At 38.2% G+C, this 21,070-nt stretch overlaps 1 protein-coding gene across 1 annotated transcript in view; it reads left to right on the top strand.

The window, feature by feature from the left end:
* The window catches only part of LOC146001161 (T-box transcription factor TBX20-like), a 181,440-nt gene that overhangs the window by 29,252 nt on the left and 131,118 nt on the right, over positions 1-21,070 (top strand). Inside the window, exon 2 of the mRNA XM_083138450.1 lies at positions 12,431-12,776. Coding sequence (XP_082994576.1) covers positions 12,431-12,776 — 346 coding nt within the window. The remainder of the gene's footprint in view (positions 1-12,430; positions 12,777-21,070) is intronic.

Genomic DNA, 21,070 nt, shown 5'->3' with positions numbered 1-21,070 from the left:
TTTAGTGCATCAATCGATGCATTCTGGTGCATCAATCGATATGATGCATTTAGTTCTCTGAGTGTACTGCGTAGTCGTTCCACCCATCTGCCTGCGAACTGAGGCCATTGTTGAACTTCCTCCTCTATTCCCAAACTTACTGGTCTGGCTGGCATGCATGAAGATATTGAATTTTCATTTGCCGGAGAATTTCTGTAAGTGTTAGCCTTCCAAAGAGCGTATAGCAGCCGCCATCTTTAAAATGAGGAAAATGGGGCTCACTTGATCAGTGTTGCAGCCTTCAGGTTGTTTTGTAAATAACCGGTGATACCTCATGTGAATTTGAGTTGTACACATTCTTTCATATAATTTTTGTCGGACTTTTTATCTGCTTCTCGTCCGTATTATGTAGTGTGGGTACGTGTGTGTACAGTCACGGACAACTGCCGGGTTGTAATGAATACATAGACTTTCAATGCAATCGTTACAACCCGGCAGTGTCCGTGACTGTACGTGTATGTACATGATGAAATAGCTTGGTGGAGGACTGGTCTCTGTAAACTGTAGGTCCAGTCCCGAATACCCTATCTGTACATTAAGTGGACCTAAAATAACATCTCAAATCAATATTGATTGATTGATTCGGTTTATTTTGCTTCGCTTTTTGTACCACTTTTGGCTAATTTGCGAAGATGGGGATGAGTGATGATGTGATGAATGGACACTCACAAATATCCACGCTCAGGGCAGGATTCGAACCCGGGGTCCCTGGCGTCGTAGCACGGTATGCTAACCACTTCGCCACGGAGGTTATCTTTAATCAATATTATAGATTTAGTTGCAGCTGGATTCTGTCTAGCCAAGGGAATTTTGTTATTGTCGCCGCTTTGATTGGGTGAGTGTGCTCCAGTTAACTTGGTTTAATCTTTTGATGCCCGTTCGCCTTCCAACGACAATACGGTGGCGCTAAAGTCAGTTTACCCATACACAAATTCAAGTTTATACACAAAATTCAAATATACATACAAAATACAAGTAGATACACAACATTCCAGTTACAGTGGTTTTGTTCAAAGTGTCAACGGAATTGTAAATACGATGCAGTAAACTTGTATCATTGTGGACATGAAACGCATTGATAATCGAGCCTTTCAGTGCAACCAAATCTGCTGGTGATGATGATGAGTATACCATATCCTTAAAAATTCCTTACAAAGCAAATTCGCATGGCGTTAAATCGCAAGAACGTGCAGGCCAATCAATGGTACCACCGCGTCCACTCCTCAAATGTGTCATCTAACAACAACCACACTACAACAAGCCAGACTCAACTGTCGACAAAAGAATAACGATTGCACTGTTGCCAGTGTCACACGACAATGTTACCAAACGTATACCTCAAAAATATTACTTAGCACAAGAAGCACATACACAAACGTAATACTATTATCAATGTGCTTTTTGGGTAAACTGACTTTTGCGCCACCCCGTATCAACATTCCGAAACATAATATTAAGTCAGAGACCAGACACCAATGTTTGGGGGGGGGGGGCAGTGGGGGGGGGGGGAGAACGAGGAGAAACGATTTCTCTCTCTCAAGAGCTGTGATATTTGGTTGTCAACCAAAGCTTTGCCACCACTTTTGAGGTAATTTACTTCCCTGAAACACAGAAAAGTTTGCCGGGAAGTCATCTGGCGAATGCGAAACTTTCACGTTTAAGTAACTCATCTTTTCCCGAGGAGGGTGAAGAAGTTAATATCGAACCCTTCTCCCCCCTTTCAAGAAGAGGAACCAAACTTTTGCGGCAGTTCCTCACCTCTGGTTTCGAGGAGCAGATCCTCTTCCCAGGCAGGCATCAGCTCATGAATTAATGATTTTCATTTAGTTGCAGAATTAATGTCAGTTGCCGACGTAACGAAATTGCAGGTACTTAAAAGATGATCTCTTAAGGGAATCAAATGGGGGGAAAAAAACAACTCTTCACTGACTAAAGATCTTACCGAGACGAAAGAATCCTCTATCGTTTTCGGTATCGCCTCTACACGGGCGAGTAAATGCAATAATTAATACATGTAAACTGTGGCATCAAGCAAATGACTAAATGCATCAGATAATGAATATACACGAAAAAGCTTTACATTTTGTCAGTAGCGTATATTGTTCGTAATAGTGTTTCTCAGGTATACTGGTACTGTTATGTAAACTTGATAGAAAAATACAGCAAAATAATTGTATAATCTCCTGTATCCAAGGACGTATTTAGGGGAGTTGGGTCTCCTCCCCCCCCGAAAGACTTACCAAGTACTAAAATTTAATAATCAAAATATAATTGCTTAACATTTGTTATATAATCGATGGTTATTTCCGCTGACCTTATTGGAAAGCACGGATTTTGGCTCATATGGTTTTGAATGAAAGTTCCAAAGATTTATGCACTCTACTTGTGATAATAATGCATAAAATAGTAATCAGCAACTTTACTTTTCGACAATTGTAATAGTCAATTAAAAGTCATCACCGTACAATTATGCTTGCCTATTACAATTAGATCTACCTCCCATTTTGTTATTCAATTCAATTCTATATCTATTTAGCATTAATTTCCTTGCCGGGCAGTTGTTTTTATACAAATTTTGTCGGTCTTAATTACATGTAAGGTAATATTAATGAATACAAGCTGTTATATCTCCATTCTTTTACCATTTTTTTACCTATTCATGTAATAAAAACAATATAAAATTAATTAATTCACATATTTGATATTAATTTAATTTAATATAATTATTCTAATTATATTGTTACCTAGCTAATTATAGTTAATTCTTATTTTGATGTCAATAAAATAAGGTAATCTAAGTACAGTTTTAGTAATTGTAAACATTGCTTACTAGTATCTGCCAATATAATCTTGCAATTGTAAATGTTAGTAATGAAATCGCTGTAACACTACTTGGGTTTAGTGGTCCAAATGTGTGACCATTTCATATTAATCGACTCACAAAAATTCATCACATTTTTTATAAATTCATATGATGTTAAGAATAATATTTACATTCTTTTGGAATACAGCAAATAATATTGCATATTGCATACGTATTAAAAGTTCGTGTTCTCAAATTTCAGGACCTTTTTTCATACCCCTAACAGCAAATTAACAGGAATAACAGAATAATGCATGGCAGTCCCATAAGTTCAATGTCAATCACAGATATGAGTCAGCAATGAAAGCAAACCACGCGCAGATTCGCTTAGGTCCTCCCAGATGGCGTAGTGGTCACGTCGACTTCTAGTAATCAAGAGGTACCGGTTTCTATTACCGGTGGAGGAACCTACTTTAAATTGTAGATCCAGTCACGATTAGCCTATCTATGCATAAAGTGGACTTAAATAAAAAAAAAGAAGATAACTCGTATGAATGCTGTAGAAGGAATTAAATACGGATGGAATATCGTAGCATTTTTTCTAGAACCATATCTATTTATTATTGATTGATAGAATTGAAAATGTTAGGCGCGTCAGCACTTAGACTATTTTGAACCCGTTACATTATACGGGCCCAGCCCTTTATCATAACTATACCTCGTATTTTAGGTTTTTTACCTATTTTTTTCCTTTATAGGTATGTAAGAAATAATAAGTTATGGCAGCGTTTCATTAAAAAAAACGCAACAACTGAAGTTTTATAGTGCCTAAAATACCTATTTTACTTGTTAGAAGCTATTTTAGGTTTATGAGCCTAAATCGAGCCTATTTTTACGTTTTTATATATTTTTAAAGGTTTTACAGGATTTTTATGTCACACAGAGGCATTTGCTTTGTTTGGTCACGAAAACATTCAATGACGAACGTGGGATCCCAGGTGGAGGCACATAGTGGTTCGAGATTCCAGTTTAAACTGTAGGTCCAGTCCCGATTAGCCTTACTGTGCATAAAGTGGACTTAAAACACTAAATCAACCAAATCAATCAATGACGAACGTGTTTGAAACGTGCTCTCTGCCGATTTCCCTTCCTGCAAGACCCATGGTTATTTTTCAAAGCTCTAAAGAAAGCAAAACGTCTGGTGCCACTGTTACCTGTACAGTCCAAACTAGTCTGTGTAGTCTTGCTCCCTTTCGTGTCATGTTGTTGCTTTGTGGCATTAAGGCTTGCAAACTAACATTTCAGCATTGAAGTTTCCACCACTGACTATGTTTTTGTTGAAAGTTTATTTTCACCATAGAAGATGATCCTCACAGACAAAATTGCGGAGTTTGACTGTGGATAACACGAAAAAGATTGTTGCCTAACTATACGGCGTGGATTTTAATAGCAAATTTCCAATGGTAAGTTCTGCCATCGCCGTAGGGTTAGGCAACCCACATAACGTTATGCAAGATAGTGCGTATTTCAGGATATATATGTCCCATTTTCATTGACGGTGACTACACCTAATCATCATTTTTCAGGAATTTTGAACTATTTTAGGTTTTTTTGAACGTACTTCAAGATTTTGCGAGCCTAACTTAAGATTTGTAGGACCTATTTTAGGATTTTTAGTACTATAATCCTCTACATCTCTTGTTTCCCCTTTATTAATAAAGAAGTGAGACGAGGATTGTCTTATCGGCGCAGTGGATGATCGTATATTAGGTACTTAAAGTATACAATTGGAACTTAATATTCGTTAACCCAATATTTATTACACAACATATTAGTACTTATACTTTCCAAATACAATTAATTCAACAGAAATGTCTATGGATTATCTCCCAGTTAAACTAGTTTAATTTGTCCCATTTGATAGTCAGCAGTCAGTAAGTAAAGGCTACACGAGTCAGAGCTAATCGCAGCCCAGCCCAAAACCCCCCACAGCCAACATGACCCGGAGCAATCCACCAAAAATCTAAACTAAAACAATTTCCTTTTCTTGCACTTTTAAGAACTCAAAATAAATCAATGGACTTTAGGTAAATTACACCCGGCCATGAGGGCCTATAAAGGGCGATAGACCGTAATGCAATATACTCAGCCTGTCCAGCCAGTGTCCAGTCCGTCAGAAGTCTCTCGTAGTCGGCAAGGATCTGCCACGCTAAACTTCTCGCTCGACCAGCGCAGAAGCCCAGCCAATGGCAGAACCTTCCAGAGTCACCTGTCTGTTGAGTCTCCATCCGTCATTCATGAGCAATATTACACTATGGGCTTACAGTACCTATTTTTTAGAATTTTTAGAGCCTATATTTTAGAAACCTAAAAGCATACTTTTTAGATCCTAAAAATCCGAGGTCTAATCATAACCAAAATTAACGTATCTGAGAATTAAAATATTCTTACCTAGGTTAAAAACTAAAGCTGTAAAGGGGCACTCAGTACATTTGAAAGACAAAACACAGGACAACACACACACCGTCCTACAAGGATTATACTGGTCGTAGGTCCAGCCGCCACAACCTCGTTAGTCTGCAAAATGCAGTCCAAGGTGTACTACACAAATAGATTTATGAATTGGTCTTTGATTGCCTAAGCAAGAAACCGACTTCCGTGGCCAAATGGTTAGCACACATACAGAAAACTAAATGCATCATATCGATTGATGCACCAGAATGCATCAACTGATGCACTAAACTGTGTTTTATGGCTTCTTCAAGGAATCAAATTCACATTTGATGCATTTGGATGCCCTTTTGTATGTCGTGAAAGAAACACGAAAGTGCATCATTTAATTCAAATGAGTAGGGTCTATTCCTTTCAGTCGAGATGCACTTCAATGCATCAGTTGATGTTCCTTGATGCACCTTCCTGCATATTTTTGGATGATGCACTTAAACGTTTTGTCAGAGCTACAGAGTTTATGTAGCTCAGACGAGACGTTTAAATACATCATCAAAAAAGATGCATTCTGGTGCATCAAAACGCATCAAGGTGCATCGAAACGCATCAACTGATGCATTGAAGTACATCTCGACTGAAATAAATCCTCACTTGAATCAAATGATGCAGTTTGGTGTTTGTTTCACAACACACAAAAAATGCACCCAAATGCATCAAATGTGAATCGGATTCTTTGAAGAAGCCATCCAACACACTTTAGTGCATCAATCTATGCATACTGGTGCATCAATCGATATGATGCATTTATTTCTCTGAGTGCAGAGCGCTACGACGCGACGGGTCCCGGGTTCGGATCCTGACCTGGGTGTTCTTTATGAGTGTTCCTTTATCAATTTCATCACTCATCTTCGTCGTCGCGATTAGCCAAAAGTGGCAGAAAAGTCAAATCAAAGCAAGCCAAAAGTCCAACCGCATTTTGAAAAAAACACTGTGAGGAAACAGAAAACTTAGCTTCGAAAATGCCTCTGAACAAGGGGGTATATTTGCAAGTCTTGGCGTGAGGGAACGAAGGGAATTGCCTCGCCATGCAGCCAGCCTGTAATTGGAAACGATAAGCGGTTAAATCTTCCATCGCCGCTATATCGTGGGACACGCAACCAAGGTGTTAAAGACGGCGTCGACCACCGAAACAATTGAATGACTGACCGCGAACTTCAACAGCAAGCTACAACACATCAAAGCAGTTGTATTTTTTAATCTTTTTCTCTTTTTTTATGAAAAAAGGGGGCTGGCGTTAACGCAGGCGAGATTGTGAAAGCCCAAAATTCATCTTCGTCACTTGCTGAGGCACGCTCAACATCGGTCGTCTCAATTTTACGTCACGGAAAGGGGCGGGGGATATAATCTTGCGTCAACAAAACTCAAGAATGAATTTTGATCTGGGAGCAAGGTGACTTTAGATTTCATTAGTGAATTTTTATTTCCATTGCTGTTATTTCATATAATTTTTTGTTCAACGTTATACAGAGTGTCTCAAAAGTGTCTATGCGGATATTTTTTAAGCATTAGTCAAGAAAATCATGCACTGCATGAACGTTCAGTATGCGGGAAAAGTTACTGTAGCCTATTCTAATTCGGGACTCTCTGGAGCAAGAACGCGGATATCGGCCTTGGGTGGAGTGGATGAGCGAAGCAGTACATGCTGCTGCAAAGGCTGGTGACTGCAGTCACTTATCTCCCTCCACGCAATCCCGTCCCGTCGTTTGCAATCATTATCGATGAGTATCCATGGTCTGCGTGGGTTTTTGTGGAATAGATAAGAAAACGATAAATATCTATGCATGGGGTTAATTATGGAATATTTATAAAAAAGAAATATTTTTTTTCTAGGTGTACTGGCAACATTGGTCATGTCAGAAAACAGTACCAGGTGTGCCTGACTTCACGACATTATTCAATCAATGCCCAGATGAAATAATAGAGTTGAAATTTATCGTAGACAAAGATGAGTAGGTTGGGTTTTTGACTGTTTACAACCTCAGAAATAAGTTCCTAAACGCAGGACCATGAAAGTATGCGGCTAAGCAGAATTGCGCTGGTGCCTCATGTAGGACAAGCAAAGCGAGAGCGGGACAAAAGTAGCTGGTTCCCGCGCACTGTGTGGCAACGTCAACCGGGCTACGTTGCCTAGTTGGAGCGTCAGCGTCTCTCCGGGGCACTTTTGTGTCATCCCTGACCTTTCGAGCCAATACTGTCAGTTTGTATCACATGGATTACAAAGACCAACTCTACAACGAGATCTTTCATTCTCTTAAACCTCCAAATACACGAGGTTGTGCTCAGACGTGTCAACAGCGCGAACTTCTGCCACCCGCCTAATTTCAAGGCCGTGCGTTTAGAGCGTCATTTCTTCAATCACCTTATTACAGTGTAGGTGACAACTACGCACCCACAAAGATACAGTTCGTCAACACTAGTTTATTTAAATACAAGTTAACATCATTGGTCAGCTCACTCAGGAGACAATAACCAATAATTTATCGACATGTCAGTTGTACGTAATTTGTGCACATAGATGGCACGCAGTAAACATACAGTGATATCCATGAGTATCACCGTGCAAATTGTCCATCATCACGTCCGTGCACTTTATTTAACTCAACAATAGCTTCAGGAATTAAAAGAAAACTCAAAACAAGCTGTTGAAAACTTCTGCATCAGCATACATAAAAATCTATCGCTTAAAAACACATAGGATGTAAGAGAAAAATTAATGAAAAAAGACCTTGCACGATAATGCTCATGGATCGCACTTCGCACTAACTTGATGTTCAGAACAGTATCGAAAAATGTTCCCAACGAACTATTTTTCTATCCTTCTTCACCCATTCTTAGCGGAGTGTTACTTCTGCTTTCTAGATAAGGTGAAGAATTCGTTGATGTTGCCTATTCGCCCATCAAATGGAACTGGAGTGTAATATTACTCACATGTTCGTATGTGAAAGTGTATTTCTGCCATAAATCTGGAAGGAATCATTAGGAAATCAACATCTGCATTTATCTTGTTTGATGTTCACTACTTGCCAGATACCACCTCCATTAAAACCGACTTAAATATGTGTATACTGCATATTTACATAGCAATAAAAAATGCAAAATTCAAATTAGAGCCTATTTGCAGGCACGACAGGCGCTGCTAAAAAGACAAAGCACACGGAATAACTTGAGCATTACAAAGTATTCCATCAGGCGAACAGCCACTCACGTTCATGTCCGTTAAAGAGAGACACGCAGATATATTAAAATGTGTGTACATGTGTATCTTGTAAAAGGAAGCATCGCATTTGCATACAAGCAGCCATTTCTGTGAAGTCTCTTTACCTGGTATATCCTTCTCATTTCCTGTATTCTTTCTGCGTTTCCCTTCTCCTGTTTCAATTTTTCCTTTGTATTTTCCTTCTGCTTGTCATTTCATCTTTACTTCTGTTCTTCCTTTTCCGTTAAGAGAATCCAGTTTCCATTTTTATTACCCTCCTTTCTGTTCCATGAATAAGACAGAGACAAGCAAAACGAATAAAGGAGGAAGAAGCTGACATATAATTCTCATTCTTTTTTCTCCTTTATATATTGTTATCCGGGACACAGTGTGCTAACGAGTGGCAGTTGTACAACAAAGCTTCTTCTATTCATCGTCTCTCTCCTACTCCTCTCGCTTTCCTTTTGTCTCATTTATTTTTCTACTCCTTCTTTACATTTCTTCGCTATTTCCTTTCCTTCTCCTCATTTGCATTTTTCCTTTATTTTTTGTGCCCGTGTAATACCACCCTAATCTTCATAATATCTCCTGGATCCGCTCTGAAATCTCACTCTTCCTAAAATTTCTACGTTGAATCTACTTCTTCATGATTTCCTTCCACGATAGTAGTCTAGTGATAGTAAGAGGGATAGAAACGTGGAAAGAAAAAGTAAGAAAGATAGAAACATGGGAAGAAAGAGTAAGAAAGATAGAAACGTGGAAAGAAAAGTAAGAAAGATAGAAACATGGGAAGAAAGAGTAAGAAAGATAGAAACGTGGAAAGAAAAAGTAAGAAAGATAGAAACGTGGAAAGAAAAAGTAAGAAAGATAGAAACGTGGAAAGAAAAAGTAAGAAAATAGAAACATGGGAAGAAAGAGTAAGAAAGATAGAAACGTGGAAAGAAAAGTAAGAACGATAGAAACATGGGAAGAAAGAGTAAGAAAGATAGAAACCTGGAAAGAAAAAGTAAGAAAGATAGAAACGTGGAAAGAAAAAGTAAGAAAATAGAAACATGGGAAGAAAGAGTAAGAAAGATAGAAACGTGGAAAGAAAAGTAAGAAAGATAGAAACATGGGAAGAAAGAGTAAGAAAGATAGAAACCTGGAAAGAAAAAGTAAGAAAGATAGAAACGTGGAAAGAAAAAGTAAGAAAATAGAAACATGGGAAGAAAGAGTAAGAAAGATAGAAACGTGGAAAGAAAAGTAAGAAAGATAGAAACATGGGAAGAAAGAGTAAGAAAGATAGAAACGTGGAAAGAAAAAGTAAGAAAGATAGAAACGTGGAAAGAAAAAGTAAGAAAAATAGAAAATTGGAAAGATAGAGTAAAAAAGAAAGAAACGTGGAATGAAAGAGTAAGAAGCATAGAAACGTGGAGAAAAGTCAGAAAGAGAGAAATATGGAAATAAAAAGTGAGAAATATAGAAACGTGGAAATAAAAAGTAAGGAAGATACAAATGTGGAAAGATAAAGTAAGAAAGATAGAAACGAAAGGAGAAAGAGTAAGAAAGATTGAAACGTGGAAAGAAAGAGAAAGAAATATAAGAAACGTAAAAAGAAAGAATACGAAAGATAGAAACATGGAAAGAAAGAGTAAGAAAGATAGAAACGTGGAAAGATATAGTAAGAAAATAGAATCGTGGAATGAAAGAGTGAGAAAGATAGAAAGGTGGAATGGAAGAGAGAAAGTTAGAAAGGTGAAAAGAAAGAGTAAGAAAAATAGAAACATAGAAAGAAGGAGTAATAAATATAGAAACGTGGAAAGAAAGAGTAAGCAAGATAGAAACATGGATAGAGAGAATAAGAAAGATAGAAAGGTGGTGAGAGGTGAATCTTAATGTTTCTGTCGATGCCACTTCGTAACGCTTGCTTTATTTCTTGCATCCAAGTACGGAGTATGAACGTAAGACTTTTCGTTTTGAAAATTCTGTATTACATAACATGCGTTAAGTGCTAATTAGGGGATTTTGAGTTGATTTGTTATTTAGCTTCGCTTTCTTCAAATTTGGGTTAATGGAAACGTTGAGCATGAGCAATGAAATTGATGAAGGGAAACTTGCAAAGAACGTCCACGCCAGTCCGGGATTCGAACCCGAGGTCCCTCGCTTCGTAGCGCGCTGTGCAAACCACTTCGCTACGGAAGATTAGGGGGGGGGGAAGAAACAGTCCGGGTGCGATATAAAAGAGCGTGCTTTGGCAACTGCAGGAGAAGATGTAAAGGAATAGTTGGTCATGCTTTGGCTGTAAGGAACATAGGCCTTGCAGGCTATAACCGAATGTGTGCGGTCTTGAAAACAGGCGGTATCGAGTCTTTAAGAGTAGATTTGGAAATTAACATCCAGTACAAAGGCTGAGCATTGTGTTAATTTGATGCGATAAAATGCACTCAACGTCTGATCTCAATAGAGTAGCGCCTTTCCAACCTTGTTTTGAAGCAATATCTCCATTTAATACCAATTAACTTGACTCTAAACACCGCGTGCCAAGGAGAATTCTCATGCTCTTGTTGGCGTCTATGGTTTCTACAGGTGTATTTCACAAAGTGCTTTGAAATGACGGAAAAAAATCTAGTTTGTTACGCCTACGGATATGTAAGTAGTTGAAGATTTAATATGCAAGCATTACAACAGAATAATCTTCATGTCTTTTGACGTCAATTCTAGTAGATAAGGAAATTCTGTAATTTCAGCAAGTGGTTAGTGACTAACCTGGAACGAAGAGGTTTGTCCTATGTTGTGTATGTGTAATTTTGGAAATTGTAATTTGATAAAGGAGGTTCGATACTAATATTATTACTTGCTTTAGTGTTTCTTTTATAGTGGTAAGTATGTAGGAGGACAGTGGCATGTCCAAGGGGGGTTAGTTTGGGTCATAGCCCCCTCTTGGCCAAGTAAAAAAAAAAGATCGTCAAAGGCAAGGAAAAATGGCAAAATGAGGACTGACCACCAAAAAAAATGTATATGTAACCCTCCTTTTGAAAATCCTGGACACATCACTGTAGAAGAATTTTAGTGGCAGCAACGGGAGAATCTGTAGACTGCTGTGTGGTGAGATAAAAATGAAACAATCTCCTTCACTCAGAAAAAAATATATATGTGAAGGTTACTTCTTTGCAAATTTGCTTCATGTCAGAAAAGAATGACTTTTCTGTAAAGATCTGACCGAAACAAAGTTTCAAAAGAAGATATCAGGTCTATCTGGAGTAAGTTTTATTTTTAAAGAAAAGAACATTATTCCAGATAAAACTAAAATTTGTGTTTTTTCTCCCTTGCAGAAATGTTTCTAAGACGAAGATGTTTCCTTCGAAAAACATTATTTCAGATAGAACTTGAGCTTTATTTTCTTGCAGAAAAGTTATATCTGAGATGAACAAGTACTCTTGAAGAACTTCGTTTCAGATAGAACTGATAATTTGCCTTTGTTTCCTTGCAGAAAAGTTATATCTGAGATGAACGAGTACTCTTGAAGGACTTTGTTTCAGATATAACTGAATATTGGGCTTTGTTTCCTTGCAGAAATGTAATTTCTGAGATGGACATGTATTCTTGAAGAACTTTGTTTCAGATAGAGCTGAAAATTGGGATTTGTTTCCTTGTAGAAAAGTTATATCTGAGATGAACGAGTACTCTTGATGAATTTTGTTTCAGATAGAACTGAAAATTGGGCTTTGTTTCCTTGCAGAAAAGTTATATCTGAGATGAAGGAGTACTCTTGAAGAACTTTGTTTCAGATAGAACTGAAAATTGGGCTTTGTTTTCTTGCAGAAAAGTTATATCTGAGATGAACGAGTACTCTTGAAGAACTTTGTTTCGGATAGAACTGAAATTTGGTGTTTGTTTCCTTGCAGAAAAGCTGTCGCAGTCTGCGGGACAGAGTGACAAGGAGACTACGGAAGACGAGATGGAGACGTGTCGAGAGGAAGAGGAAGTAGACGTGGAGGAGTGCTCGGATAGTGACAAGGACATTGACGTCGGAGCAGAGGACTTATCGCTGGAGCCGAAAGTGAGCTCCAGCACTTCTCCAGACCCGGAGGACAAGGAGGAGCTCGCCGACTCCAAAGCGACCAAAGTGGAGATGAAGACGAAGTGCAACTGTGAGGAACTCCTCGCCGTCGACTGTCACTTGGAAACCAAAGAACTCTGGGATAAGTTCCACGACCTGGGCACCGAGATGATCATTACCAAAACGGGAAGGTGAGTCAATTTCCCTTCTTCTGTCTTTAGTCACTGTCCCCATGAATCTTCTGTCCGTTGCGACTTACTAGCATTTCTTTTAGGCGCAGAGAGGACAAATAAATTGTACAGACGTGTTTGTTTTGGGCTAAAATTACTTGAAAGCAGTCAGGAGATTTTGCATTGCAGAAGTGGTGTTGTTCATTTGGTGTGAGCCAGGATAAGAAGACCCCCGGCAAACTCGCGAATAAACTTTTAATTTTGACTTTTGTTATTTAGCTCGCTCTTCTGCCACTTTTCGCTACCTGCAAAGGTGAGGGTCAGATCAGCTATGATGAAATTTTTGAAGGGACCGGGATTCGAACCTGGGAGTATTATAAGCTTGGAATCGATAATATTAAAGAACAATCATTGCAAAATAAAATACAACTGTTTGGAGTTGAAACAGTTAATAAAAAGTTATAAACAAGAGAAATAATAAAATATGCATGCATGGGCTATGCATTTTCACAATTCAATTATTAAAGGATGTGACAGTGTTCAAGAAATAGTTAGATTTGCATTTAGAAATATTAACACCATTAAGCCTTGTTTGCATGATATGAAAAACTCAATATGCTGACCAAGGCAGAAATTTATTTTATTATAAAACATAAACTAAACGTAACGTTTCAACCTTCTAGCAAGGTCTTCTTCAGACTCTGTACCAAGTACAAATGAAACAAGGTACAAAACAGGAAGGTATATATACACAAACATTACTCCCCTCCAGACTATTAGAAAGTTGTTCTGGAACATTTTAGCAGGTGGCTTTCCCTTGTCAACTGTACTTTCACCTAAAAGGCTAAACATATTTTCTTCCATCTAGAATGTGGTTGGATTCTTTATCTCACGCTCTTTTCCTTTCCTTTCTTCATTCCTCTTTCTCTCTTGTCCTTTCCACTCTTTCTAACACCTTCTTCCATTCTTTGTTTAACTTCAGTCCCCTATTCCAGTTCATTGTGTCTTCTTCACCTTTCTTCTCTATTTCCTTGGCCTCCTTCCATTTTCTCACTAGTATTCTCTTCTCCCTTCCTATCTGCTTAGCATCATCCCACTCTATGTCATGTCCTGTTTTTCCCGTGTGTTTAAATATCGCATTTCTCTCTCTCTTAAGTCGTACATCATCCCTATGTTGTTTCAACCTGTCTTTCAGCCTCTTTTTCGTTTCTCCTATGTACACACTCTGACATTCTTTACATTTTTAGAAATATTGGATAACTTTCATTTGTATTTTGAAAGCATCAAAAATTGATATTTATCTAGGTTTTCGTATGACATTGCTAAATCGAAAACATAAAAAAAAACTAGTTAGAGATATGTAGTTTTCGACGAGTGCAGTAGGTCTCTCAGTATTTTGTAGAAAATTTCCTCGAATTTTAAGATTTTGACACAAATTTTCGAATAGAAAATCTCAATCTGCAACTCTCACATAAAAAACGCAACCAATGTTGAATGATTATAACAGAATAAAAATACATCATAAAAATTGCAAAATTTATACTTTTTTCCTACTAGAAATAAATACATGCTGTGGACTGAATAAATTATAATAACAATGTTTAAAAATCCTGATTATAAATTGTGCCACAGTGTAACCAGAATGTACAATTTCCGATGGAAGTAATTCGCTCTTAAACAAGATGAATAACTTCCTGTAAAGTTCCTTAAACATTGGTCAAGAAAACAAACCATTAATAAATATTGTACTCGCCGATTTCTGCAAACATTAGACGAGGCACCATCTTATAACTGAAGTTTCCAAACCTTCCTACTTGGTCCCGGTGTGTAGAGAATGCCCGATGCTCTATTGTCATGAAATGGTGTTTGGGTTTTACTGATTCTCTATGCAGCTATACGTTACAGCATGCTGATCCAATGCATTATTCAGCGCGACATGTGTGAACATGTCAACTGGGGAGGTATAGCAGGTGCTGTCATTATGTATCTGCTTGTTAGGGATGGCAACTTGACCTCAATAAAGCAGTGTTGCTAACCTTGTGTCGGAAATTATTCCCAAGTGCGTTCAGTTTCGGAAGGATGCGATATGCCGGAAATTATAACAATACGAGAGTATTATGGATGAATCGAAAGAAATGACAGCGGAACAGAAAAAGAGGATGTGAAATTTCAAGGCAAGTACGTGTATGTGCGTAAATCAATTAAAGATTACGGGAAAAATAGAGAATCGTTTCAAGTTGTGTTGCTAGGTTTTTAACCCAATATTTTCAAAGCAAGAAAAGGACAAGTTCGTTTCAAGTCATTTCTTTTATGCTTATATAGGCTAATTGGGACTGGACCTACAGTTTACAGTGGAAACCGAAACACTGAGCAATGTGCATCTGGGATTTATCCCAGAACTCTTTGATAAGAAATCGAATAAATTTTTGTTGCGAGAAAGGAAAATAGTTTCATATCCACCCCGTTGTCGATTTTTTATGTGGTTTAGTAACGGGAAAGAATAAAAAATCTCTCTACATGTACAAATCCGAGACAGGAATCGAGGGAGTGACGAGAGAAAAGAGAGAGATTGTTAGAGAGAAATACTCAGAGAGAGAAAGATGATATAGAGAAAGAGAAAAGTACAGAGAGACGAGGAAATAAACACAGAGAGAGGGAGAGTGAGAGAAAAATACGGAGAATGAGAGAAAGGAAAGTTGATAGAAATACAGAGAAAGAGAGAGAGAGAGAGAGAGAAAATGATAGAGAGCGAGGGAAATGAGAAAAATAGAGAAACAAGAAGAGAAAATGAGATACAGAGAGACAAGGATAAATAAAGAGAAAAAGAGATCGCGAGAGAGAGAGAAAGACGAGGAGAAAAAGAGGAAAACACACACAGAGACTATCGCTCTTTCTTTCTACTTTTTCTCTCATTTCTTCTACTCTTTTCTCTCATTCTTTCTACTTTTTTCTCATTCCTTCTACTTTTTCTCTCATTCCTTCTACTTTTTCTCTCATTCTTTCTACTTTTTCTCTCGTTCCTTCTACTTTTTCTCTCATTCCTTCTACTTTTTCTCTCATTCCTTTTATTTTTCTCTCATTCCTTCTACTTTCTTCTCATTCCTTCTACTCTTTCTCTCATTCCTTCTACTCTTTCTCTCGTTCTTTGTAAATTTTCTCTCATTCTTTCTACTTTTCTCATTCCTTCTACTTTTTCTCCCATTCTTTCTACTTTTCTCTCATTCTTTCCTTCTACTATTTATCTCATTCCTTCTACTTTTTCTCTCATTCCTTCTACTTTTACTCTCATTCCTTCTACTTTTTCTCCTATTCTTTCTACTTTTTTCTCTCATTCCTTCTACTTTTTCTCCCATTCTTTCTACTTTTTCTCTCATTCCTTCTACTTTTTCTCCCATTCTTTCTACTTTTTCTCTCATTCTTTCTACTTTTTCTCTCATTCCTTCTACTTTTTCTCCCATTCTTTCTACTTTTTCTCACATTCTTTCTATCTTTTTCTCCCATTCTTTCTACTTTTTCTCTCATTCTTTCTATCTTTTTCTCTCATTCTTTCTACTTTTCTCTCATTCCTTCTACTCTGTCTCTCATTCATTCTACTCTTTCTCTCTTTCTTTCTACTTTTTCTCTCATTCTTTCTACTTTTTCTCTCATTCTTTCTATCTTTTTCTCTCATTCTTTCTACTTTTCTCTCATTCCTTCTACTCTTTCTCTCATTCCTTCTACTCTTTCTCTCATTCTTTCTACTTTTCCTCTCATTCCTTCTACTTTTTCTCCCATTCTTTCTACTTTTTATTTCTTTCTTTCTTCCAACCTCCCTCCCTTTCTGAGAGAGATAGATAAAGAAGAAATATCTAAAAGGCGAGACAGAGTGAAAGAGAATAAGAGAAATATGAGGAGAAGAAAGAAAGAGAGGAAGATGAGAGAGACAGAGACTGGTCGAAGTTGACGAAGAAAAAGCAACGACAGTTACAGTCTCTGTCTAGTGTCTGCATCGTTCAGGCGAGATATGTATTTTCAAAACTGAAATTACAATATCGTGTAGATCACAATTCACAACCAAGAGAGTTCCTCCCAAATCCATCCGGGAAAAAAAGTATCCATTCATTTGAAAGCATTTGCAGCTTGCAACACTGTCGAAATATAAACAATACAATAAACGAGAATAACGTGCTGTGAATCATACATAGGTGCGGGGAAAGGCGCACTTTGTATTTTCGACTTTAGGAAGTCAAGGTTCCGGAACGGGCCCCTTTTGTCAATTCATCCGTCGCTTCATTGTTGAGAAGCAGTGGCAGGCAGCGTCGGCTGGGAAGGCCCCCCGTTAGGGGGGCTAAATTGGAAGCATGGCCCCCAAGATTGATACCCGCTTGGCCCCCCATTCCCCCACCCCAACCCCTACTAAATTTGATACTGACCAAATGTCAGCGTTCAGGACTACAAGCTGATGACTTGATTGCGTGACCAGGCGGTGAGTTTCTTTTCCTTCCTTCTCATTGTTGTATATTTCCCCCCTCTTATAGCGCACACCAGCAGCACTAAAAATTAAAATTTGTTTTATTTTATGATAAATTATCCATTATAAATTCATCCTTTCTGTCACACTGTTAAAACTTATCGTAAAACTTATAATAATATTGTTCGGTAAAATTCGGTTATTAAATTTCAGTTTGAATATTTTAACGTGCGTTAAGATAATTATTGAATATAAAATACAGTTGCTTGGACCATAAATACCACAGAAACGGAATAATCGACATTATATTCTTTACGGTTAACTATGCAAAATACCTATAAAAAACGGTCACAGTCATTTTACGGTAGTTGCAGGAGTAAAAATTGACGGTCCTGACCCTTTTCCAATTTTTTACAGTACAGGAATTAATTAGACCGTATTTTCTTAGCGTTAAATCGAGATTGGGGTGAGGGTCAGTGATGTGCGTCTACGCGTAAACAACGATAGTCTACATTCTACACGTAGACTATTTTATATACGTAGATTACGTAATCTATGTAAACACCATGGCGAAAGGTGATAACTTAGCAAAGGGCGCCCTGGAAGTAAATCAAAATTATACTGCGTATCAGTTGCTGATGTATGAGGAGAACTTTTCATACTCATTCTTCCAAATTCGAACAATTTCTCACCTAGGAAAAACCTAATATAGGAAATATTCTAGTGTTTTGTGGGAAAAAAGACCACTCTTGCCTCACGACTTCCATCTATTGTTGTTTTTGCATACTATTTATCTTCTCCATAGTTGATAATAGAAGAGAAGAGCAATTTTGTTGTAAATAGGATTCTTTTCATTTCGTTAGGAACCAATATAGTTGAAAATGTCACTTTCCTTTCATGAAACACTTGAAAATTAATTTTAATGCACCTTAGAATGTCTACGTAGTCTATGTAAACTACAACCCAATATAATCTACGCGTAGATTGCGTGTAGACAACGCATGTAGACGTAAACTTATAGTCTACGGTACATCACTGGTGAGGGTATAACAATAAAGAAACATTACATTACATGATACAACGACAACTTTGAGAAATGGTTGTATATCATAGGATAGGAGCAGTGGCGGAGATGGGGTTCCAAAACTGGGCAAGGTGCCAAAACTAGGGGGGGGCAAGGGTAGTTTACTTTCCCTTGGTACATAAGGTTTAGCATGGTGCGGGGGCAAAAGCGACAAAAAAGTTGGGGGGGCAACTGCCCCCTTTCGCCCCACCCCCTAATCGCCACCAATTTACAACAGTTTGCTGTTAAAATTTAACAATCTGTCTGTTAAATTACTATCATGCATAAATATTGATGATGATCATAAATTAAAGTTGCTTGAAACAGTTAAAATTATTTTGATTTGGGTAACCCTGTAATGGGGCTGTTGAAACTTCAAAAACGATCATTGTATTTTTTTAACGGTAGTTGAAGCGCAGCGGAATGGGACGGGCTTTGATGTAATTTCTCCAGTCAACTCTGTACAGTGTATTCTATGCCCCCCCTTTTTGATTAATTTGTATCATTCCCTCTATTTCAATTGCTTTTTGGTTGACAATCCACGGACACAAAAATTTTGACTGGAAAAATGAATTGATTTTAATCATTGGCGGTGAGGTGCGGGGGGAGGGCATGTCTGTTTTCTTTCTCTTGGTGGCAAAAAGTGGGGGGACGGGGGAAACTGCCCCTGACTAAAGCAGGTCTGGGCAACCCGTCGTCTTGTGATGGATTGATTGATTTGGTGTTTTAAGTTCACTTTATGCACAGTAAGGCTAATCGGGACTGGACGTAGAGTTTAAAGTAGGATCCGAACCACTATGTGCCTCCAACAGGTATCGAACCCGGACCCCTTGATTACAAGGCGACGACGCTACCACTGCGCCATCGGGGAGGCCCCCGTCGTCTTGTGAACGGGCACACTGTAGGTCCAGTCCCGACTAGCCTTTCTGTGCATAAAGTGAACTTAAATTCTAGAACAAATTCTTAGTATACGTGAAGAATTTGGATACCAAAGTAAAATTTGGTTTATGTATATTTTCTAAATATCATAGCAAAGTTTTCGGACAATAAGTCACGTCTCACCGGTCTCGTATCGGTGCTATCAGTACCCGTACCGGTTCAGTGCTCAGATTCGGCAACTGAAATTCAAATTTTGAAGCCAGATCCTCACTGCTGACCTGATAGCGAGGAAACAAACGACGTGAGAAATTGGAGCCTTGTTCTCGAGCTTGAACCGCCATTGGACCTCTCAAGGAAAAAAAAAACTGCACGTTCACTCGGCGCCCGACGATGCAGCAGCCAAAATATCAGTCAGCGTCCCCGAAATTCACGACACCAGCGCCACCTGCGTGATTCCGAGTGCGTGTGAGTAATTCCACGCGAGGCCGCGCTTGTGTGTGTGTGTGTGTACGAGTGCGTTCGCCAAGCACCCACTTCATTATCGATATTGTGGTGGAAGTTGGAGACGCATTCACGTTCAGTGGAGCGTTGAGCACTGGCGCTCTCTCGCAAACTGCCGCAGTCTGGGCGAATCAACGGCGCTTTGGAGGGGAAGCAGCGGGTGTTGCCATCCCCATGATAAAAACACCGGCTCTTTGATAGTTCCGTTTTCACGCAGTTCCGGTGGTGATACTTTTTACGGTGGTTGGATAGCAGTTGAAATTTACGGTCGTATACCGTAATTTCTTCAGTCCACCTTTCACAGCGTTCAAGTCTATTGCATTGGCAAAATCTTAGAACACAGTTTGTATTTGTAAAGTTTCGATTATGTGACCATTATATTAAAAAAAAAAAAAAAAGGCGAAGTGGCTAGGGTGTATTTGCCACATCGAATCCCATCGCCGCTGTTTTCTGGCTTTCTAGAATGGAGCCGTGATTTTTGCACATTGTTATAAGATACCGTAAAATTTACAATATTTTACCGTTATATTTGTATCAGCGTAACTGTTAATTTACAAAAACGGAACGTAACCGTTTTTTATTTACATTTGAATGTTTTACCATTCATAAAGGTATGCGTGTTGCGCCATAAATATATTTATTAAAAACTGAATAATTAAAATTACATTAATTACGTTTAGCTCTGGAATAGCTCAATGTAGCTCCGAAATTTTACTCACGATGCTGCACAAAGAAAAGTAAATGCATTATTTGAAACAAAAAAACAAACTTAAAATCTGAAGCTCTGACCAAATGTTTAGTTACAGGAAACATGCATCAGCTGATGCATTAAAGTGCATCTAGATACAAAGAAATACTCACTTGCATCGTATGATGCACTTTCGTATTATCTTTACGATATATAAAAATGCATAAAAATGCATCGAACTGTGATTCTTCGCAGAAGCCATGAAACACACTTTAGTGCATAAAGCGATACATTTCCGATGTATGATGCATTTAGTTTTCTGTGTGAGGGCCGGCCGCTGTGGCGGAGTGGTTAGCACATCCAGGGTTCGAATCCCGGATTGGACATGGATGTTTTTGAGTGTTCTTTCATCAATTTTTTATCATGTCATCACTCATCCTCATCTTCGCAAATTAGCCAAAAGTGGCACAAGAACAGAAGAAAAATAAAGCAAATCAATCAATCAATCAATTCTGTGTGAGGGTTCGAACCAGAGATCGTTGGCACCTAAGGTCAGAGCAAAAACCATTTGGCTTCACAAGAACTCCATTATATCTAACAATATTATTAAATATTAAATTAAGATGATTTCAGTAATTTGGAATCCGTAAAACGTGAATGTAGCGCTAAATAGACACCTCTCCCCTAAATTGTTGTTAAATCGGGGGGAAAAAAAGAAGAAAAAATCCTGACAC

This window comes from Lepisma saccharinum, chromosome 17, assembly GCF_977018435.1.
Source record: "Lepisma saccharinum chromosome 17, izLepSacc3.1, whole genome shotgun sequence".
Classification (NCBI taxonomy): domain Eukaryota; kingdom Metazoa; phylum Arthropoda; class Insecta; order Zygentoma; family Lepismatidae; genus Lepisma; species Lepisma saccharinum.
This window is presented reverse-complemented; position numbering and strand designations above follow the sequence as displayed.